At 46.8% G+C, this 24,084-nt stretch overlaps 1 protein-coding gene across 1 annotated transcript in view; it reads left to right on the forward strand.

Annotated features, from left to right (window-relative positions):
* The first annotated feature begins 8,356 nt into the window (after positions 1-8,356).
* Positions 8,357-24,084, forward strand: part of LOC119975980 (melanotransferrin-like) — a 63,812-nt gene continuing 48,084 nt past the window's right edge. The window contains exons 1-2 of the mRNA XM_038815982.1: positions 8,357-8,737; positions 15,718-15,872. Coding sequence (XP_038671910.1) covers positions 8,659-8,737; positions 15,718-15,872 — 234 coding nt within the window. The 5' untranslated portion in view covers positions 8,357-8,658. The remainder of the gene's footprint in view (positions 8,738-15,717; positions 15,873-24,084) is intronic.

Genomic DNA, 24,084 nt, shown 5'->3' on the forward strand with positions numbered 1-24,084 from the left:
AGGCGACTCTGCTGCGCTGCTTCCAGGAGCGTAAGGTGGAGCTGCTGGAGTCGTTGAAGGTTAGCACCAGAGAGCTGATCGAGACCCAGACAGCCCAGGGGGCCGCGATCCGGGAGCTGCAGAAGCAGGCCTCCGAAAGGGAGGATGAGGCCGTGGCCGTCGCGGGGAAGGTGGAGATGCACAAGGCGCTCCATAAAAGATGGCAGGAGCGGTTCGAGGAGCTGGACAGCCGGTCGAGACGGAAGAATTTGCGGACCCTGGGCCTCACGGAGGGGCTGGACCTGGCGGCCTATGTGGTTCTTATGTTGAACTCGCTGATGGGGGCTGGGTCCTTCCAGGGGCCCCTGGAGTTAGAGGGGGCCCACAGAATTATGGCTAGGAGGCCCAACCGAACGAGCCGCCGCGGGCGGTGTTGGTGCGGTTTCATCGGTTCATGGATCGTGGATCGTGCTCCGGTGGGTCAAGAAGGAGCGGAACAGCAAGTGGGAGAACACGGAGGTGCGGATTTTCCAGGACTGGAGTGCGGAGGTGGCGAAGCGGAGGGCCGGGTTTAACCGGACGAAGGCGGTGCTCCACAGACGGAGCGTGAAGTTTGGCATGTTGCAGCCGGCGCGTCTGTGGGTCACCTATAAGGATCGGCACCATTATTTTGAGTCCCCGGAGGAGGCGTGGGCCTTTGTGCATGCCAAGAAATTGGACTCAAACTGAGGGTCTAAGATGGGGGATGTTGTATAATACTGTACTTGTATTTGCTTGGTTTAATGTAAGATGTGGGTTGGCCTTAGGGTGGGTGGGGTGATGTCGTTATAGAACATTACAGCGCAGTACAGGCCCTTCAGCCCACGATGTTGCACCATCCTGCGAAACCCTTCTAAAGTCCCTCTACACAATTCCCTTATCGTCCATATGCCTATCCAATGACCATTTGAATGCCCTTAGTGTTGGCGAGTCCACTACTGTTGCAGGCAGGGCATTCCACGCCCTTACTACTCACTGAGTAAAGAACCTACCTCTGACATCTGTCCTATATCTATCTCCCCTCAATTTAAAACTATGTCCCCTCATGCTGGACATCACCATCTGAGGAAAAAGGCTCTCGATGTCCACCCTATCTAATCCTCTGATCATCTTGTATGCCTCAATTAAGTCCCCTCTTAACCTTCTTCTCGCTAACGAAAACAGCCTCAAGTCCTTCAGCCTTTCCTCATATGATCTTCCCTCCATACCAGGCAACATTCTTGTAAATCTCCTCTGTACCCTCTCCAATGCTTCCACATCCTTCCTAAAATGTGGCGACCAGAACTGCACACAATACTCCAAATGCGGCCGTACCAGAGTTTTGTACAGCTGCAACATGACCTCATGGCTCCGAAACTCAATCCCTCTACCAATAAAAGTTAAGATGTGGAGATGCCGGCGTTGGACTGGGGTGAGCACAGTAAGAAGTCTTACAACACCAGGTTAAAGTCCAACAGGTTTGTTTCAAACACGAGCTTTCGGAGCACGGCTCCTTCTTCAGGTGAATGGAAAGGCTTGTTCCAGAAATGTTTATATAGACACAGTCAGAGATGCCCCGGAATGCGAGCACCTGCAGGCAATCAAATCATCAAAGATGCAGAGAGAGAGGTAACTCCAGGTTAAAGAGGTGTGAATTGTCCCAAGCCAGTTCAGTCGGTAGGCCTCTGCAAGTCCAGGCTTGTTGGTGGGGGCCGAATGTAATGCGACATGAATCCCAGATCCCGGTTGAGTCCGCATTCATGCGTGCGGAACTTAGCTATAAGTTTTTGCTCAGCAATTTTGCGTTGTCGCGTCTCCTGAAGGCCTCCTTGTAGAATGCTGACCCGGAGATCAGAGGCTGAATGTCCTTGACTGCTGAAGTGTTCCCCAACTGGAAGGGAACAGTCCTGCCTGTTGATAGTCGCACGATGCCCGTTTATTCGTTGTCGCAGTGTCTGCATGGTCTCGCCAATGTACCACGCTTCGGGACATCCTTTCCTGCAGCGTATGAGGTAGACTACATTGGTCGAGTCGCACGAGTATGCGCCGCGTACCTGGTGGGTGGTGTTTCCACGTGTAATGGTGGTGTCCATGTCGATGATCTGGCATGTCTTGCAGAGATTACCCTGGCAGGGTTTTGTGGTGTTGTGGTTGCTGTTCTGAAGGCTGGGTAATTTGCTGCAAACAATGGTTTGTTTGAGGTTGCGCGGTTGTTTGAAGGCCAGTAGTGGGGGTGTGGGGATGACCTTGGCAAGATGTCCATCCTCGCTGATGATGTGTTGGAGGCTGCGAAGAAGATGTCGTAGTTTCTCCGCCCCAGGAAAGTACTGGACGACGAAGGGTACTCTGTCAGTGGTGTCCCGTGTTTGTCTTCTGAGGAGGTCGGTGCGGTTTTTTGCTGTGGCGCGGTGGAACTGTCGATCAATGAGTCGAGCGCCATATCCCGTTCGTACGAGGGCATCTTTCAGCATCTGTAGGTGTCTGTTGCGCTCCTCCTTGTCTGAGCAGATCCTGTGTATACGGAGGGCTTGTCCATAGGTGATGGCTTCTTTAATGTGTTTCGGGTGAAAGCTGGAGAAGTGGAGCATCGTGAGATTATCTGTGGGCTTGCGGTAAAGCGAGGTGCTGAGGTGACCGTCCTTGATGGAGACGAGTGTGTCCAAGAATGGAACTGAATTTGGAGAATAGTCCATGGTGAGTTTGATGGTGGGATAGAACTTATTGATGTCATCGTGTAGTCGTTTCAGTGATGTCTCGCCGTGGGTCCAAAGGAAAAAAATGTCATCGATGTATCTGGTGTATAGCATCGGTTGAAAGTCCTGTGTGGTGAGGAAGTCCTGTTCAAACTTGTGCATGAAGATGTTGGCATATTGAGGTGCAAATTTGGTCCCCATGGCTGTTCCGTGCGTCTGGATGAAGAATTTGTTGTCGAAGGTGAAGACGTTGTGGTCTAGAATGAAACGGATGAGTTGCAGAATTGCGTCTGGAGATTGGCAGTTGTCGGTGTTGAGGACTGAGGCTGTTGCAGCAATGCCGTCGTCATGGGGGATGCTGGTGTAGAGTGCCGAGACATCCATTGTGACGAGGAATGTTCCTGGTTCAACTGGTCCATGGGTGCTGAGTTTCTGTAGGAAGTCCGTCGTGTTGCGACAGAAGCTGGGTGTACCTTGTACGATGGGTTTCAAGATGCCCTCGATGTGGCCAGAGAGGTTCTCACACAGGGTCCCATTGCCTGAAACAATAGGACGGCCTGGTGTGTTGGACTTGTGTATTTTCGGGAGGCAGTAGAGATCTCCAATGCGGGGATTACGTGGGATGAGAGCACGTAGGGTGTTCTGAAGGTCTGGATCTAAGGTCTTGATCAGTCTGCTGAGTTGGCGGATGTGTTCCTTGGTTGGATCTGCGGGTAACTGCCTGTAGTGTTCCTGGTTGCCGAGTTGTCGGTATACTTCTTTGCAGTAGTCTGTTCTGTTCAGTATGACGGTGGCCCCTCCTTTGTCTGCTGGTTTGATGACGATGTTGCGGTTGGTCTTGAGAGTGCGGATGGCGTTGCGTTGTGCTTGGGTAACGTTTGAGGCTGCCTTGTGATTGCGAGTGATGAATCTGGCATTGACACGACTTCTGATGGCTTGAGCATACATGTCGAGTCTAGGGCAGCGGCCTTCCGGAGGGGTCCAATTTGACTCTTTCCTTTTCGGTTGCTGCACTGCAGATCTCGCGGTCTGCTGTTCCGGTTCATTGGTCGTGTCCCTGGGTTCGCTGTCGGCCTCTTGGGGTCTGTGGAAGAATTCCCGGAGCCTCATTCGCCTGATGAATTCCTCCGTATCTGCCGCGAGACTGATGGGGTCCATTTTGGTGGTGGTGCAGAAATTGAGCCCTCTGCTGAGGACTTCGATTTCGTCTGGTTGAAGGGTGTAGTCTGACAAGTTGACAATGGATTTCCCTGTATTGTTTTCGACTGTTGTACCGGGAGAAGCTTGATTGCTGCTGGTGGTGAACAGCCTCAGTCCTCAACACCGACAACTGCCAATCTCCAGACGCAATTCTGCAACTCATCCGTTTCATTCTAGACCACAACGTCTTCACCTTCGACAACAAATTCTTCATCCAGACGCACGGAACAGCCATGGGGACCAAATTTGCACCTCAATATGCCAACATCTTCATGCACAAGTTTGAACAGGACTTCCTCACCACACAGGACTTTCAACCGATGCTATACACCAGATACATCGATGACATTTTTTTCCTTTGGACCCACGGCGAGACATCACTGAAACGACTACACGATGACATCAATAAGTTCCATCCCACCATCAAACTCACCATGGACTATTCTCCAAATTCAGTTCCATTCTTGGACACACTCGTCTCCATCAAGGACGGTCACCTCAGCACCTCGCTTTACCGCAAGCCCACAGATAATCTCACGATGCTCCACTTCTCCAGCTTTCACCCGAAACACATTAAAGAAGCCATCCCCTATGGACAAGCCCTCCGTATACACAGGATCTGCTCAGACAAGGAGGAACGCAACAGACACCTACAGATGCTGAAAGATGCCCTCGTACGAACGGGATATGGCGCTCGACTCATTGATCGACAGTTCCACCGCGCCACAGCAAAAAACCGCACCGACCTCCTCAGAAGACAAACACGGGACACCACTGACAGAGTACCCTTCGTCGTCCAGTACTTTCCTGGGGCGGAGAAACTACGACATCTTCTTCGCAGCCTCCAACACATCATCAGCGAGGATGGACATCTTGCCAAGGTCATCCCCACACCCCCACTACTGGCCTTCAAACAACCGCGCAACCTCAAACAAACCATTGTTTGCAGCAAATTACCCAGCCTTCAGAACAGCAACCACAACACCACAAAACCCTGCCAGGGTAATCTCTGCAAGACATGCCAGATCATCGACATGGACACCACCATTACACGTGGAAACACCACCCACCAGGTACGCGGCGCATACTCGTGCGACTCGACCAATGTAGTCTACCTCATACGCTGCAGGAAAGGATGTCCCGAAGCGTGGTACATTGGCGAGACCATGCAGACACTGCGACAACGAATAAACGGGCATCGTGCGACTATCAACAGGCAGGACTGTTCCCTTCCAGTTGGGGAACACTTCAGCAGTCAAGGACATTCAGCCTCTGATCTCCGGGTCAGCATTCTACAAGGAGGCCTTCAGGAGACGCGACAACGCAAAATTGCTGAGCAAAAACTTATAGCTAAGTTCCGCACGCATGAATGCGGACTCAACCGGGATCTGGGATTCATGTCGCATTACATTCGGCCCCCACCAACAAGCCTGGACTTGCAGAGGCCTACCGACTGAACTGGCTTGGGACAATTCACACCTCTTTAACCTGGAGTTACCTCTCTCTCTGCATCTTTGATGATTTGATTGCCTGCAGGTGCTCGCATTCCGGGGCATCTCTGACTGTGTCTATATAAACATTTCTGGAACAAGCCTTTCCATTCACCTGAAGAAGGAGCCGTGCTCCGAAAGCTCGTGTTTGAAACAAACCTGTTGGACTTTAACCTGGTGTTGTAAGACTTCTTACAATAAAAGTTAACACACCGTACGCCTTCTTAACAACCCTCTCAACCTGGGTGGCAACTTTCAGGGATCTATGGGTTTTTCTGTATGGGTCTGGTGGACGGGTTCGGGCAGGGGGGTAAATGGGGAGTTCGGGGAGCTGGTGGGGGGGACTGACAATGGGAGTTGCCCCAGAGGAGGCGGGGCTGGGCAGTGCGAAAGCGCGGGCTTTTCTCCGGTTTCCCGCGCTGGGAGATGGTGGGGGTGGAGTCGGAGCTGAGAAGCGCGGGCCTTTGCTGGCTGTTTTCTTTTCCCGCGCAACAGCGGGGGGGAGGAGGACCCGTTGACGGGCACGATGGAGGAGGGGTAGTCCCACGTGGGGAGCAGTCGGAGGTAGGGCGAGAGTCGCCGGGGTCAGCAGAAGTTAGCTGGCTCACGGGAGTGGTATGGAGGGAGGAGCGCGGCTAGGAGGGGTCCTAGCCTGGGGGTGGGGGGGGGGGGGGGGGGGGGGTTACCGGGTTGCTGCTGAAACGGTCAGGAAGGAGCTGGAGGATGCAGGGGGTGCTGGAGGGGGGTAGTTGCCGCCGTGGGGTACTGGCAGAGCGGGGGACGCTGGCCGGTGGTGGGCAAGGGATGGGTTATGGCTAATCGGCAGGGGAGGGAGGCAGGGAGCCCTCTGATCCGGCTGATAACCTGGAATGTGAGGGGGCTGAATGGGTCGGTCAAACGGGCCCGGGTGTTTGCGCACCTGAAGGGGCTGAAGGCGGACGTGGCCATGCTCCAGGAGACGCACCTGAAAGTGGCGGACCAGGTTCGGCTGAGGAAGGGATGGGTGGGCCAAGTATTTCACTCAGGGCTGGATGAGAAGAGTCGGGGGGTGGCGATCCTGGTGGGGAAGAAAGTGTCGTTTGAGGCGTTAAATGTGGTGGCTGACAGTGGCGGGAGGTATGTGATGGTGAGTGGTAAGCTGCAGGGGGAGCAGGTGGTGTTGGTGAATGTTTACGCCCCAAACTGTTGTTTGGTGTTTTGTTGGGTGTTGTTCTTGGGTTGTTACCGCGGTTGTTTTGTTAATATTGTTGTGATGTTTATATTTTGCAAAAATTTCAATAAAAATTATTTATTTTTTTAAAAATGGTCTCCTTCCTTAAGGAGGGATATACTTGCCATGGAAGCAATGCAGGAGAGGCACACCAGACTGATTCCTGGGGTGGCAGAAATGCCCTATGAGGAGTGATTGAAGAGACTAGGCCTATATTCTCCAGAATTTAGTAAAATGAGAGTTGATCTCATTGAAACATACACAGCAGGATTCTCCATTGGTGGGATCCACCGCTTCGCCGGAAGCTCACCCACGCTCGCGGGTTCCCAACAGCGTGGGATGACCACAATGGAAAATCCCATCGGCCGGAATGGAGGACCCCGCTGCCGGCAGGGGCGTGCCTCGGCGGAAGACGGAGCTGATGGGACGGAGAATCTCGCCCATGTTTCCACTGGCTGAGTGGTGACAGGGTGGAGGTCTAGAACCAGGAGACACAGCCTCAGAATAAGTGGTAGGCTATTTAGAACTCAGATGAGGAGGAATTTCTACACTCAGATTCATTGGAATTCTCTATCCTAGAAGGCCATGGAAGCTGGGTCATTGAGTATGTTCAAGACTGAGAGCGATAGATTTTTATATATTAAAGACATCAAAGGGTGTGTGGGGACGGTGCAGAAAAATGGCACTGGGCTAGAAGAACAGTCATGGTGTAGTTGAGTGCTGAGTAGGTGGGATGGACTAAATGGCTTCAGTCCTGTTCCTATTTCCTAGGTTCCTTGATGCCAACAGCAAATACAAGAAGTGGTTTCCTGACAAATAGAATGTTATCATTGGCTAAAGGAAGGATTGTCATCATCATAGGTTCTTAAACTTAATCAATCCAAAAGTGCTGGTGAAGGGAAGTCAGGTGATCTGTGAGGCAAACAGATTTCTGTGACTTTCTGTATTTGATGATTCCATTGATGCATTATTTTTGTTCCCGAATCCAAATTAAAAACACCTTTTGTCGGAAGGCAAAACATCCCCTTCAGAGTGCCTCACGTTCACCTGCCACTGTATTTCCGGGATCCTGGGCGTATATTTGCTGATGGTCCCTGAAAAGTGGGCCATATCTGCAGGCCATGGGGCACGGAAGGTATTTGCAACAAGGTGACCTTCCCATTTCCCACCTCCCCCAACAAAAAAAGGAAAATCTTCATGAAGAAATAATTAGAATCATAGAATAACTACAGCGCAGAAGGAGGCCATTCAGCCCATCGAGTCTGCACTGACCCTCTGAAAGAGCACCCTATTCAGTCTCCCACCCTCTCTGCAACCCTGTAACCCCACTTAACCCACACATTTAGCAATTTAGCACGGCCTACCCCGCAACCTAATTAGAAAGACCATTTATTGTTCCGGGAAAGGACAGAAACCAAAAACAGTCAGGCTTGCGCTTCCATTGAGGTAACCTTAAAAATAAACGAAGCAATGATATTTGGGAACGATTGTTTTTGGTGTCTTTAATTCCCGAAAGCAAAGTATTTGATATTTAGGTAATAGTTTGAAAATACTATTCTTTAAAGACTGCCTCTTTCTACAATGCCGTTAAGCAATTGCTATTTTCCCCAATAATTCACTGTTTATGAATTATGTTTCTTACAACTTCGGTCCATCCAGCAGGAATGTCTCTTTCCCAATAGTTGATATATGTCCAGAAACAAAATTGCGACGAACTAGGTCATACCCCTTTAAAAAAAAAACTCTGTGAAACACAAAGTGCACAGTGTATCGGGGTGTGAAGACACGCTGTGATCAGAGATGTGCTGAGCTGAGCGTCCGCTTTCCTCGGGTGGGAGGGAAGAGAGAGAGAGAGAGGAGAGAAAAAACAAATTGCACAATTTTTTTCTTGGAGCAATAAATCAAGTAAAACCTCCGAAGGACATTTTGCAACTTGCAATATGGCTGGGGGAAAGTCCAATTCCTAACCCCAGCCTCTTACAATCATTAACTTGACAAAAGGAACCTGGACGCCGCCGTGAGGTACAAAGGGAGCTGAAGGAAATCATAGGTGGCGAGCTGGTCCTCGATGGGGTTTAACATGGGACGCACCGTGCAGGGATCCGCTCTGTGGGCTGTGTGCATTGCAGTCGGCATTTTCAACCTGGGCAAGTACAAAACAGTCTTTCATTTCTCTGTAGGGATGTAATCTGAGGCTAAAGGCACAAGAGTCTGTTTGGAGTTCAGTCTGGAGTGTGTGGAGGAATTCAAGTGGACAGTTTCAAAATAACTAACTCACAACATTCAGCGCATCTTGTGTGTGTTTCCCAAATGCATCCTGCAAATAACAAGTAGAACGATTATTAATACCAATCTTTTTGAATCCCGTGTTTATGGTGAAGAGTTTGTATGGCTTTGCACTACTCACAAACAAGGCTATTTGATCTCAAGGTTGGTTTTGCACGGAGGCACCACATATTCAAGACCAGCACTGGAGTAAATTCACATTTGGTACCTAATCCAAATTCTGTGAATGTGCAGCAGAAAAAGAATACAATTGAATAGGGTGAGCCTCTACGAGATTACCTGGAACTCGGGACACAGACTCACACCTCCCGTTGAATTGGCAGACATTGAGTCATACATACTCCATCTCGCCTGTCAAAGGCTCCCACACACAGCCACCACTCAATCAGCATACGAGGAACTTGGACAGATAGCCCATCAGTAAACTGATAGAATAGGATTTCATATCTAGAATCCAGGCTGCTTAAAACGTGGACCCTATTCACCATTAAGTTCCCAACGACTAGCTTTTAAGATGCTCCAGACTGGAAGCTAAAAACTGAAGTGTGGTCCTGAAGAATCAGACAAAAAAAAACTTTTCTAAACCAACCTTGGGTGACTGAACCTTCAGCATTCCACATGCTGATGCACATTGATGTCTGCTGTTGGTTAATTCCCATTGAACCAACGTAGACCCAATTTCAGTTGATTCAATTAGATGATATTTGCACTTTAATATCAATGGGAATAAAAATCAGGCAATTGCTCCACCATGCCAGCCTCATGCCCCAGCAGCGAATTGAGATGTCAACTTTTTTTTTGACAGTCTGTCTCAGAGGGATCCTGTTTATGTCTCTGTTAGCTGGCTGTTTGGAGATTCACATCAATGCACTGCAGCAATTCAGCATTCCTGCTCCCCTTGCCCCCACCTCCCATGTGAGGGAAAGCACTTTTTATCTTTATCTGCTTTACAGGAATTTTCTGCAATCTTCTAAATTCACTTTGTGAAGAATCAGAGGATAAACCATATGCGTAACATTTCAAGATGCTGTGAGGCCCTGATTGGGGAGGGGAGGGGGAGGGGTAGAATTTAACACCTTTGGAAGGTGAATCATGTGGTGTAAAGTTTGCATTTGAACATGCAACACATTTGTACAAAATTATTTGTGTACTAATTTTTAAAAAGCTCCTTCAAAATAAATTAATGCCTCTGCTGAAATAATGGACAAAGACATTTTACACAAATCTGTTAACTGCTCGCATGCTAATATTGCACAGTGCAATTTAATTAGACTAATTGCAAAAAATAAAACAGCATGAACATTTATCAGGAACATGTACCCTGAATTAATTACCTAAACAATTTTCATTGAATAGATTGTTTGTCTGAACTTATTTACATAAAAAAGTGATTACACAGAGATAATGCACAAATGAATATTCAACATAGCTCCATGTAGAATTGGAAGCTGAACTGATCAACAGAAAAATCACTATTTCTGTATAAAGAAAGGGCGGCACGGTGGTTAGCACTGCTGCCTATGGTGCTAAGGACCTGGGTTTGATCCCAGCCCACTGTCACTGTCTGTGTGGAGTTTGCACATTCTCCCCGTGTCTGCATGAGTTTCACCCCCACAACCCAAAGATGTGCAGGGTAGGTAGATTGTCCACCCTAAATTGCCCCTTAATTAAAAAAAAATTCCATATAAAGAGTTAATTCTTCTAACCAGAGCATTGAGATCCGTGGTTACATATTTGACGAAAGACTAGTTTTGCTGTTCTCTTTGTTCTAGAGGTTGGATAGGCTTGGGTTGTTTTCACTGGAACAGAGAAGACTGAGGGGTGATCTGATCGCGGTGTACAAGATTATGAGTGGCATGCACAGGGTGGATAGGGACCCTTAGTTGAAGGGTCAGTTACGAGGGGTCACAAGTTCAAGGTGAGGGGCGGGAGGTTTAGTGGAGGTTTTGAGGCAAAATGTTTTACCCAGAGGGTGTTGATGGTCTGGAATCTACTGCCTGGGAGGGTGGTAAAGGCGAGATGCCTCATATCCTTTAAAAAGTACCTGGATGAGTACTTGGCATGCCATAGCATTCAAGGCTATGGGCCAAGTGCTGGCAAATGGGATTCGGTAGGCAGGTCAGATGTTTTTCATGCATCGGTGCAGACTCGATGGGCCGAAGGGCCTCTTCTGCACTGTAGTATTCTATGATTCTGTGTCATTTTTACGTGGAGACTATCATGTGAATAATTAGCTCATTCTTCATGGTTGTGGTCGCATTCTTTGAATAACAGGGATTTAATGGGTGAGGTCATTGTAAAGTTTGAGTATATTGGACCTGATGCAGAACTAGGCTGTTAAAGCTTCAAAACCCCAGCAGTATTTTGCCTGAGAATAAAATACACACTCACCATTACATTGTAAGACAGTAGGTCCCAGAGTGGGATATACATACCCCTGGGGGGTTATGTTGTCTCTAGGCAGTACTTTTTTCTTAATGGTATAATAATGGATTATCAAGGATAACATTTTTACCCAACCTCTCCCTCCCCCTCTTAGTAGTCCACCAGTTCCCAACTGCAAGTATTTCTGGTGCTCAAGCTCATGCGCTGCCACTCACCTTCCTGCTGCTCCTCCAGTCACAGATTGTTTCTTTGAGCTTGCTGCTAAAAGCAACTCGAGTAAGAAGGTGAGAGGGGGGCACATGAGCTTGAGCACTGGTGTGGTGGTGATGCTGGCCCAAACAATGTCCGAGTGGGAGAAGTCGCTGCTTGATGCGCGGATGACTTGGCCTGCTCGGCCAAGATTGTCACCCTGGTGGAGCTGTCTCACAAAGGAGTGAGTGCGGGTAGGGGGTCTGCTGAGTGAGTGAGTGGGAGAAGGAGGTTTGGGAAGAGGGGCTGCTGAGTAAGTGATTCTGAGGAGGGAGGGAGTTATATCTATAAGCTAGCAAATATTTTTTCAATATGTTGATCAAAATTTTGTAATTAGCTTCTTCATCATATATTAAAGATGTAGCTGGAGTATTTAAATGATTTTCAAATGTATCAAAGAGAATACAATGAATGCAAATAAAAGTATGCGCACTTATCCTGATCTAGCAAATGGGATTTGTGCACAGTTTCACTCCTAAATATAATTATGCCATATAATGTCTTATAATCCTTGTGATTGTGGGAGGGAGGGTGTTCTTCATCATCACCCGCTATCTCTTTTAAAAGGAAGATGAGTGGAGTCAAGATGGGGAGATGGGTGGAAAGTCGGGGATGGTAGAGTTAGTTTGTCCATCCTGTGATTGAGGATCGTCCCCCAAATTAGAGCTAATCCGTTTCGGGTTTTTCTTTAGATTTGAATTTAAGTTTGTCCTTATTAAGAGTAGGTTCAATTGGGATTGGTCTTCGTGGCTTAAAATTGAGGATGAGCATGTCCCTGGATATCCTTTATATGACGGTGGTTACCTCGGGTCGGTTGGGTGTCCCCATCCCTGGTTTTTGTTTGTACTTATTTTTCATCTGGGCGAGCATTGTGTTGCTCCTGGTTCTGGTCCGGCCCGGTGGAGTGGGTGGGTATTCTCGGGTGGTTGGAGGGGGTTGGGGGGGTGGGGGGGTGGGGGGGGGGGGGGGGGGGGGGGAGGTTAAAGAGGGCCGGCTCCCCCTCCCAGGGCACCAGATTCATGGGCATCTTGACGGTTCTTCTTCTCCCAGACTGGGATTCGTTCCTGGCTAGGATTAGAGCGATTATGAATTCTCTCCTTGTGGAGTGGGGCTGGTGCATTGACCTGGGTGGAGGTGGGTGGGTGCAGATTTGGTGGGATGTGGATTCTAGGGTTGTGTGGAAGGTCATGGGGACATAATTTCTTGAGTTTTCTTTTTGGACGGTGCTGGGCTAGGTCGGCCAGAACCTTGACTGGTATCCTGTTGTCCCCGAGGATCGGAGGCGCCCACTTTTGAGGACACCTCTTGATCAGAGGTGCCCCCTTATTGAGGGCGCCTCTTGGGGTGCCTGGAGGGGCTGGGTTTGGTCCCCGTGTGTATGGAAGTTTGGCGATGGGCTGAGCATTGTACTCAATTGATATCCTGGGTTCTTTTTCCTCTGGGGTAGGTGTGATTCCCACCTTAGTGACTGGTGGCTGACTCCTCTGATGTTTCTGAGAAAGTTGCCTGAGAAGTTGGGGGTGTGGGTTGGATACATATTTTTTTGTGTGCATAGTATTGTTTTTTAACTTTGTTGTGTCAATTTCTAAAATGTAAAATCCTAATAAAGATGCTTAAAAACAAAGCTTGAGCATGCAACGTAGCATCACATAGAAACTGCCTGTAGGGCTATGCAAAAAGTTGGTAAATCTGATAGGGGTACATGACCACAGACGACAGAACTACTGTCGTAAGGGTTCAGACTCATAGCAGCACTGGTTTATCAAAGAATTTAAAGCATTACAATCGGGCTGATACTGATGGAATTTAAGGCCCACAGTTCACTGCAAGACTGCCAAGAATTTAGAATGTAGTGAACTCAGGACATTATTTATCATATAGCTGCCAATTGTATATTTTCAGTGTGCTTTAGGGTATGTAGAAAGTGGTTAACCTGCTGCACAGAGATGTGTTTTCACTCCCGATAAAGTTGGCGCATTTTAATTAAATAAATCTGGAAAAAGTTAGGATCAGTAATAGTGATGCTGCTTGAAGAGGGCAGCACGGTGGCGCAGTGGTTAGCACAGCTGCCTCATGCGCCGAGGTCCCAGGTTCGATCCCGGCTCTGGGTAACTGTGTCGAGTTTTCACATTCTCCCCGTGTTTGCATGCATTTCGCCCCCACAACCCAAAGATGTGCAGGGTAGGTGGATTGGCTACGCTGAATTGCCCCTTAATTCGAAAAAATGAATTGGGTACTTGAAATTTATGAAAAAGAAAAAAAACGATACTTCTTGAAGGTTATAAAGAGCCATCTTGTTCACTTATGTCTTTTACAAAAGGTTTTTGTTTTCAGTTTGACCTCCATGTGACTCCAGCCCGACAGCAAGGTGATTGACTCCCAAGTATTCTCTGAAATGGCTTAGTGAGCCACTCAGTTGGACCCTCCATCTTCCCAAGATGGGGTGGCATGGTGGCATTGTCGTTAGCACTGCTGCCTCACAGCGCCAGGGACCCGGGTTCAATTCCAGCCTCGAGTGACTGCGTGGAGTTCCCACGTTCTTCCAGTGTCTGCGTGGGTTTCCTCCGGGTGCTCCGGTTTCCACCCACAGTCCAAAGATGTGAAGGTTAGGTGGATTGGCCGTGCTAAATTGCCCCTTAATGCCCAGGGATGTGCAGGTTAGGTTACGGGGAATAGGCTGGGGTGGACGTGGGGTGGAAACCTGATGGGCTGAATTGGCCTCCTTCTGCACTGTCGAGATTCTATGCATCTGGATGAGTGTTGAATGTGGCCTTGTCAGTGGCACCTCATTCTGTGAATGAATAAAAAAATAGATGCAGATCAGTCCCATCATTAAACTTTCTCAAGTTTTGAAATCCCTAAGCAGGTCTAAATTGTTAGAGACTTGAACTTTGAATTATTTACAGCCTCCAGGACCACTGTTATAATTGCTATCTGGTTTGTGGAGCTGAAGTAACTTTATGGCTTATTGTCACAAGTAGGCTTTAAATGAAGTTACTGTGAAAAGCCCCTAGTCGCCACATTCCGGCACCTGTTCGGGGAGGCTGGTACGAGAATTGAACCGTGCTGCTGGCCTGCCTCGGTCTGCTTTCAAAGCCAGCGATATAGCCCTGTGCTAAACCATTTACACACTGGAGATTCCAAGAACGTCCAATAGTTTATCAGGAAATTAATTTGTCACGCTGGGAGTAATAGCAAAGTTAGCTAACCCATCAAAATAGATTTGTACAAACAATTAAAAATCATCAGCACCCTCAGGTTAGTTGACATTAATTTATTTCTGTGAACAGGACCTGTTTAAGACTTAACTTTAATCATTGCGGTGTGGGGGTGTGAATGCTGAGGGGTGGGGGCACACAACATTCCAATTTATGTAAGGTTAATCTGTTTGGAAATGAATGGAAGCAAGCTTGGAAAAGAATGAAGGCAATACAACTGAAGGATTAGTTACACCATTTGTCAAACCTGTGCTGAATTTAGGCGAGACCCAAATTTGATATTTGAGCCCTTGTCCACTCCGACATTCCATCTGATGAAGACATTGTCCTGCAAGCGTTAATATACTGGATTTACAGTGCAGCATGGTGGCGCACTGGGTTAGCCCTGGTCCCTCACGGCGCCGAGGTCCCAGGTTCGATCCCGGCTCTGGGTCACTGTCCGTGTGGAGTGTGTACATTCTCCCCGTGTTTGCATGGGTTTCGCCCCCACAACCCAAAGATGTGCAGGGTGGGTGGATTGGCCACGCTAAAAATTGCCCGTTAATTGGAAAGAATTAATTGGGTACTCTAAATTCATAAAAACAAATACTGGATTTACTTGTGAAATGTGGGGAAAAAACTGCTTTCAAACCATAATTCACTAACCTGTCATTTTAGGTTGCCACATTGTGAGTAAGGAGACAAACAATATCTTAAAATTAAGGCAACTTCTAATGGCCGATTCAGGTCGGGTCTATTGAAGCAGCTTGAGGAAACAAAATCTGCCTTTCACATCCAGTGGATTATGCGTTTGGGGGAAAGAAATCCAAATATTTTAATTTAAATATCCCTAAGAAGTAGTGGGTTCTCTCTGCAAACTGGAACTTGCTGTTAGTTATACATTGTCACTGCAAGAATGACTTTTCACCAGCAGTGAAACACACTTGGTTAAAAACAGCCTGGGATTCGTATGAGTTGATCAGTTGTTATTTCTCTTATCTTTACTGCAGCGTATGGGTTAAAGGAAATTCGATGGTGTGTTACTTCCAATCTTGAGATGGACAAGTGCAACCATATGAAAGAAGCTTTTGAATCTGCTAAAATACATCCTTCAATATCCTGTGTTATAGCAGCCTCTGCATTGGACTGTGTGAAAAAGATAGTGGTATGTTTTGGTCATTTTCCCCATTTCTACTTTTCCTAAAACAAAATGGATTTGATTTGTCTTATTGGTTTCTTTCAGGCATTTTTACTCTGTAATATTTTATTAGGTTTTCACTGCTTTGTCTATATAGATATGTTTTACTAAAGTAACAATTTGGCTGATTTCATTTTCCATGACTTTCTCACATTATTTTCTTTTGTTGAAATACAAGTTCTGGAAATTGACACATTGCATTAGCGACGGAGGCTCTTGCCAATCTACCTGTTTTGCTGAGTAACAACAAATGCGGCGGGGTTGATTTTAACTTGTATGGCCTGTGGGACAGCACGGTGGCGCAGTGGGTTAGCCCTGTCGTTTCACGACAGCGAGGTCCCAGGTACGATCCCGGCTCTGGGTTACTGTCCGTGTGGAATTTGCACATTCTCCCTGTGTTTGCATGGGTTTCGCTCCCACAACCCAAAGATGTGCAGGCTAGGTGGATTGGCCACACTGAATTGCCCCATAATTGGACAAAATGAATTGGGTACTCAAAATTTATTTTAAAAAACTTGCTTGGCCTGTAATGACCACAAAATATGATCGGTAGTCTTACAGTCGTCTTAATTCCAATATGCGACCAGCACCACTTTGAAAAGGCACAGCACTGGGCATTTAAAGAACCTGGCTGCTTCTGGTATTAGGCTCAATTAAGTATGAAAATTGGGGTTTTAGGACCGCTATACTATTTTCAGTTGGCCAGAATGTGCATTGTGCACGCTCCTCAGGTTTCCATGGACAATAAAGATAATTGAGATATTTTTTATGGGGCCAGCAGCGCTAGCCCAGACTCAAAAGAAATAATCTCATTCTGTCTCCTCTGATCCAATGCCACACCGCTGGCTGGAGCAGACATCAATTTGGTGAGTTGTATCGAGACACTCGTTTGGCACGAGGCAACTTGTTGCTTGATGTTAATGAGTCCACTGATCCATGGTCCATGGGTAGGGGATTGGGGAGGATTCAGACAGACAGCTTGTGCTATCATTATTGCACAGAGCACTTGAAGCAGCTAAATACTTGCAGTAACCAAATCAAAAATTTGAGGTCTTATAATATTTATATTATAAATTGGATTTGTAGGGCAGCATGGTGGTGCAGTGGTTAGCACTGGGACTACGGTGTTGAGGACCCAGGTTGAAATCCCGGTCCTGGGTCACTGTCCGTGTGGAGTTGCATATTCTCCCCGTGTCTGCATGGGTTTCACCCACACAACCAAAAGATGTGCAGGTTAGGTGGATAGGCCACAATAAATGGCTCCTTAATTGGAAAAAAAAAATTGTATACTCTAAATTTTAAAAAATAATAAATTGGATTTGTGCATAATTAACTTTTTCTAACTATCTTTATAACTTTCTATAATTCAGATTTACATTAAATCTTGAAGTTCCATTTCTGCATGTACAGGACATTTGTTTTACATAACTTCAATAGGAACTGCAATAAGCTTTTGGTTATACACAACAGAAAATATCTATGTAATATACAATCATAAAAATGTTCCCTTCCCTATGAATGTGTTATGGCTCATAAAACCTGTAATAAGTATACTTTTTAAAACTGTGTACGTACATCTGTAAATGTTGACAGATTTGCAGAAGCTTTAGCTATTGCAATGGCAAGTGAGGTGGTAGCTTGTTGCATCTATCTTAACACCCAAACTATAGGTTTGTGTTGGTTTGGCATTGGCTAATGAGTTGGGGGAGTTGATGAAAATTCAGGGTTTTTACCAACACCTATCTTTTCCCAGGCTTTTATTGCAGTAGCAATTGAGCCTCTGAGAAGTAGGCCACTCCCACCTTGGAGTTCACAACCTCAAAATCTCATCTCGCTATTCCACTGGGATGTCATAGCCCACAGTTTGTAAAGCCCTGGGTTATTGGTTGGTCACCCAAAACTCAAAATATGCACACTTTTCAGCCTGTACGGTAACAACAGGTTATTATATTTATTAAAATACAGAGTGCTCTTATTAAAGCTAATTTAAAAAATGCGTCTGGATACTTAGAATCTACGGGTAGGATTTGCTGTGGTTTTCCAGACTCTGACATTGGGACCATGTGGGGGGCTCGAACCTACATTTGCCTGTAGCGAGACTGGCTCAGTATCTTTCGCGAGGTGGTCTCCTATGTTTGCCATCCTATTATGGATAGCGACCGGACCGTCCATGCTGCAGGCCAATCAGAGGGTTGGCAGCATCGCCAAGAGTGGAGTACTGCTGAGGCAGTTTGGAGACCGCAAGGATGCTTCAACATGTAAATAATTAAACAAAACTTAGGCCGGCAGTTTAAAAAAAAAAATTCCAATTAAGGAGCAATTTTAGCGTGACCAATTCACCTCCCCTGCACATCTTTGGGTTGTGGGGGTGAGACCCACTCAGACATGGGGAGAATGGGCATCTTTTGATGGTCCCGGCTGGGACAAGGTGTGCTTCTCTGCCACTGTGTGGCTTTGCTTCATGTTGCAAATTAAATATTGGGACAAACTTTTTCAGGATTCCTCGTGACTACAATACTTCCCGAGCGTATTCCTCCAATGGAGTGGGCGGGGGTAGGGTGGTGGGAGGGTGGTGGGGCCAGCCTATCCTGGGGTGGTCTCGCCAATTTCCAGGGAGTCAATCGCATAGTGGGATGTTGCGATCGTGGGAACGGAAGCAGGATAGCTTAGGGAGATAGAGGGAAAGCATTCCTTCTCTTCCTGGGCCACACACAGGGCTCGAAAGACACTTGGCTCTTCCCGAGGACAGAGGACTCTATAGCTGCCGGTATTCGTGAGGCTCAGGAAACCCAGTCCGATAGGTTTAAGACTGGAAGAGAAAGAAAATCTGAGGCATCCAGCCTTAGTAAAACATTTAAAAGAGCAACCCACCTCCTCGGAACAGGTTGAATTTTTGCTTTCTCCTTCCCCTCCTCCCATCCCAGCTCCATTAAAAAAGAAACTGGACGTCAGCCGATTGGTTTGGGGTTTGAAATTTTTAACATTTTTGCCGTCCCACCTCCCCCCGGGCTCACCTATTATTGGGGCTTTCCAAGTTCCCTCTAGATATTTGTATGGCTGTGTGTAGTTATTTATTTTCCACCATAGATGTCGTAATAACCAGAGTTGAAGCCCCATTTGTTGGTGCAAAATCTGCCCCAAAGAAAATACAGCTGACTGACCATTCCTTTCACAGGCACCTGGTGGGAGAAAAACAGGATGACTGGGATTCTCCAGCTGACCACATTATTCAAATTGCTAACCACAAAGACTTTCACAGTACATCAGACAAGTCAGCAGAAACCACCAACCAGCGGAAAAAAAAATGAAAAGGTTCCTTGCTGCAGTAAACAGCTTGTCCTGCAGCTCATAATTTCTGTGTTGCTCAGACAACCCTCACAACCCAACTAAACAGTGTACAGGGGACGGTACCACTTTGGCCCAAGTGTTCAATTCATCAGCACCACTCACAGAAATATCTGCTTTAGTCAGATATCCTAAAATCAGCCAACTGTGCAATTGTAATCAATTAACTTAATTTAGAACGTGGATTGATTAAGGAGAGCCAGCAAGGAATTTTTAGAGGCAAATTGTCATTAACGACCTTGATTGATTTTTGTTTTGATGAGATAACCAAAAAGGGTGAGCAGCGTAATGTAAGTGTTGTGGTGCAGATGGCATTTGATAAAGTGCCATAGAACAGGCTTGTCAGCAAAGTTGAAATCCAGGGAATAAATGGGGATAGTGACATCATGAATATGAAGCTGGCTGAGTGATAGGAAACAGAGAATACTGGTGAACGGTTGTTTCTTGGACTGGGGGAAGGTATACTGTGCCGTTTCCAGGAGTCAGTATTAGGACCACTGCTGTCTTGATTTTTGTCAGTGACGCATGCTTAGGTGTCCAGAGTACAATTAAAATATTTGTAGATTACACAGAACTTTAAATGTGTTTTGAACCGTGAGTAGAATAGGGATTAACTGCAAGAGGATATAGATAGGCTGGTGGAATGAGCGAATATGTGGCAGATTGAATTTAATGTAGGTAAGTGTGAAGTGATACATTGAAAGAAAAGGGCACGTTTTTAAAGGGGGTGGAGGAACAGAGAGACCTGGGGGCATGTCTATGTGCAAAAATCATTGAAAGTAGCAGGGCAAGTGGAGAATGTGGTTAAAAAACCTGGATCACCGAGCTTAATAAATAGAGCATAGAAGAAAGGCAGCATGGTAGCACATTTGGTAGCGCTGTTGCCTCACAGCTCCAGAGTCCCAGGTTCAATTCGCTTGGGCCATTGCCTGTGCCGAGTCTGCATGTTCTTCCCGTGTCTACGTGGGTTTCCTCCGGGTGCTCCAGTTTCCTCCCACAGTCCAAAGATGTAAGGGTTAGGTGGATTGGCCATGCTAAATTGCCCTTAGTGTCCACAAAGATTAGGAGGGGTTACTCAGTTATGGGGATGGGGTGGAGGTGTGGGCTTTTCAAGGGTTGGTGCAGACTCGATGGGCCGAATGGCCTCCTTCTGCACTGTAAATTCTATATGTACATAGAATCCTTACAGTGCAGAAGGAGGCCATTCAGTCGATTAAATCTGCACCAACCCTCTGAAAGAGCACCCTACCTAGGCCCAGTCCCCGCCCTACCCCCATAGCCATGTAACCCCACCTAACCAACACATATTTGGACACTAAGGGGCAACTTTTTTTAAATTAAGGGACAATGTAGCATCTGCAATCCATTTACCTTGCACATCCTTGGCTTGTGGGGTTGAGACCTACACAAACACACAATGTGCAAACTCCACACGGACAGTGATCTAGGGCTGCGCCGTGAGGCAGCAGTGCTAACCACTGCACCACCGTGCTGCCCCACTAAGGGACAATTTAGCATGGCCAAGCCACCTCACCTGCACATCTTTAGATTGTGGGAGGAAAGCAGTACATCCTGAGGAAACCCATACAGGCACAGGGAGAACGTGCAAACCCCACACAGTCACCCAAGGCCGAAATTGAACCCGGGTCCCTGGTGCCATGAGGCAGCAGTGCTAACCACTGTGTCACCATATAAAAGCAAAGCAGTTAGAATGAAACACTGGTTTGGCATCAGTTGGAGTATTGTGTCCAACTCTGCGCACTGCACTTGAAGAAAGATATGAAAATTTTGTAGAGGGTGCAGAAAGAGTTATAGGAATAGAATGAACAAAGAACAATACAGTACAGGAACAGGCCCTTCGGTCCTCCAAGCCTGTACCAATCATGATAGCACCCTTGCCTAAAACCCTCAGCACTTCCCAGTGCCGTATCTCTCTATACCCATCCTATCCATGTATTTGTCGAGATGCCTTTTGAACGCCATTAATGTATCTTCTTCCACAACCTCCCCTGGCAGCGTGTTCCAGGCACTTGCCGCCCTCTGTGTAAAAAAAAAACCTGCTCCGCACATCTCCTCTAAACTTTGCTCCACGGACCTTAAACCTATGCCCCCTAGTGACTGAACCCTCTAACCTGGGAAAGAGTGTCTGCCCATCCACTCGATCCATGCCTCCTAATTTGTTAACCTCTATCAGGTCGCCCCTCAACCTCTGTTGTTCTAATGAAAACATTCTGAGTCTATTCAGCTTCTCGGCATACCAGGCACATCCTGGTAAACCTCCTCTGCACCTTCTCCAAAGCCTCCACATCCTTCTGATAATGTGGCGACCAGAATTGTGCGCAATATTACAAGTGCGGCCTTACCAAGGTTCTAGATAACTGTAGCATGACTTGTCAATTTTTATACTCTGTGCCCTGTCCAATGAAGGCAAGCATTGCATATGTGTTCTTGACTACCTTGTCTACTTGTGTTGCCACTTTCAAAGATCTGTGGACCTGTACACCCAGATCTCTCTGACTTTCTATATTCCTCAGAGTTTTGCCATTTACTGTAGATTTCCCCTCTATATTAGACCTACCAAAATGCATTACCTTTGTTCAAGACTCCAACCTATCTATGTCCAGCTGTATCCTATGACAATCCTCAACACTATCTGCCACTCCACCATCCTTGGTGTCATTCCTGAACTTACTAATCAGAGCAGCTACATTTTCTCCAAATTGTTTATGCATACTAGAAACAACAGAGGCCACAGTACCGATCACTGTGGAACACCACTAGTCACCATCATCCATTCAGAAAAACACCCTTCTACTGCTATCTTCTGCCTTCTGTGACAGAGCCAGTTCTGTATCCATCTTGCCACCTCACCTCTGATCCTAGTGATTTCACCTTTTGTACCAGTCTGCCATGAGGCACCTTGTCAAAGACTTTATTGAAGTCCATGTAAACAATATCCACCGCCCTCCCCTCATCAATCATCTTTGTCACCTTCTCAAAAATCTTGATCAAGTTAGTGAGACATGACCTCCCCTTCAGAAAACTACGCTAATGAGTCCATTTGTTTCCAAATGGGGATAAATCCTGTCCCTGGGAATTATTTCCAATAATTTACCTGCTACCGATATGAGGCTCACCGGTCTATAGTTTCCTGGAGTATCCCTGGTAACTTACTTAAACAGCGGTACACATTAGCTATTCTCCAGTCCTCTGGGACCTCACCTGTAGCCAATGAAGATACAAAGATGTCAGTCAAGACTCCAACAGTTTCCACCCTTGCTTCCCTCAGTATTCTGGGGTAAATCCCATCAGGCCCAGGAGACTTATCTACCTTAATGTCTTTCAAAACACCCAATACCTCCTTTTTGATGTCAACATGACCCAGACTATCCACACACCCTACCCATGAATCATCTTCCACAAAATCCCTTTCTTTGGTGAACACTGGTGCAAAGTACTCATTTAGTACCTCACACATTTCCTCTGAATCAACACATAGATTCCCTCCACTGTCCTTAAGTGGTCCACTCCTTTCTTTGGTCACCTTCTTTCTTTTTACATATGAATAAAAAGCTTTGAGATCACCTTAATCATATTTGCCAAGGACTTTTCATGACCCCTCCTAGCCTCCTAATTTCCTGCTTAAGTAACTTCCTGCTTTATACTCCTCAAGGGTTTTGACTGTCCCCTCCCTTCTAGACCATACAAAAGCCTCCTTTTTCTTTTTGACGACGTTCACAATATCCCCCATTTTCCAAGGCTCCCTAAACGTCCCATGTTTATCCTCCGTTCTCTCAGGAACGTGACTTTCCTGAATCCTGATCAACTGTCGCTTGAAAGACTCCCACATGTCCGATGTTTATTTATCCTCCAACAGCCGCACCCAATCCAAATTTTTCAATTCCTGACTAATGTTATCGTAATTTACCTTTCCCCAGTTTAGTACGTTAACCAAGGGTTACTCTCATCCCTATCCAAACGTACCCTAAAACATGCGGAATTTTGGCCACTACTCCCAAAATGTTCCCGTACTGAAACCTCAACCACCTGTCCAGGCTCATTCCCCAATACCAGGTCCAGTACTGCCCCCTCTCTAGTTGGACTATGTACATATTGCATCAAGAAGTACTCCTGGATACTCCTGAAACTCTGCCCCACCCAAGCCCCTAGCACTAAGTGATATAAGTCAATATAGGGGAAGTTGAAATCCCCTACCACAATGACCCTGTTACTTTTGCACATAATAATCGTTTATTGTCACAAATAGGCTTCAGTGAATTACTTCAATGAAGTTACTGTGAAAAGCCCCTCGTCGCCACATTCCGACACCTGTTCGAGGAGGCTGGTACGGGAATTGAACCCGCGCTGCTGCCTTGTTCTGCATTACAAGCCAGCTGTTTAGCCCATCTATCTACCTATCTGCTCCTCTATCTCTCGCTGGCAGTTGAGGGGCCTGTAATAAACCCCCAACATTATGATTGCCCCCTTCCTGTCCCTGAGCTCTACCCAGATTGCCTCATTGTATGAGCCCTCCGAGCTGTCCTAATATTTTCCTGAACCACCCCTTTTACATCCCTATCTCTCCAACATTCAGCAGCCAATATAAAAGCAAATTACTGGCGATGCTGGAATCTGAAGCCAAAAGAGAAAATGCTGGAAAAGCTCAGCAGGTCTGGCAGCATCTGGAAGGCGAGAAAAGAGCTAACGTTTCGAGTCCAGACAACAGAGGGTCTTCTGGACTCGAAACGTTAGCTCTTTTCTCTCCTTACAGATGCTGCCAGACCTGCTGAGATTTTCCAACATTTTCCCTTTTGGATTCAGCTGCCAATCCTGT

Source organism: Scyliorhinus canicula, chromosome 13, assembly GCF_902713615.1.
Source record: "Scyliorhinus canicula chromosome 13, sScyCan1.1, whole genome shotgun sequence".
Lineage (NCBI taxonomy): Eukaryota > Metazoa > Chordata > Chondrichthyes > Carcharhiniformes > Scyliorhinidae > Scyliorhinus > Scyliorhinus canicula.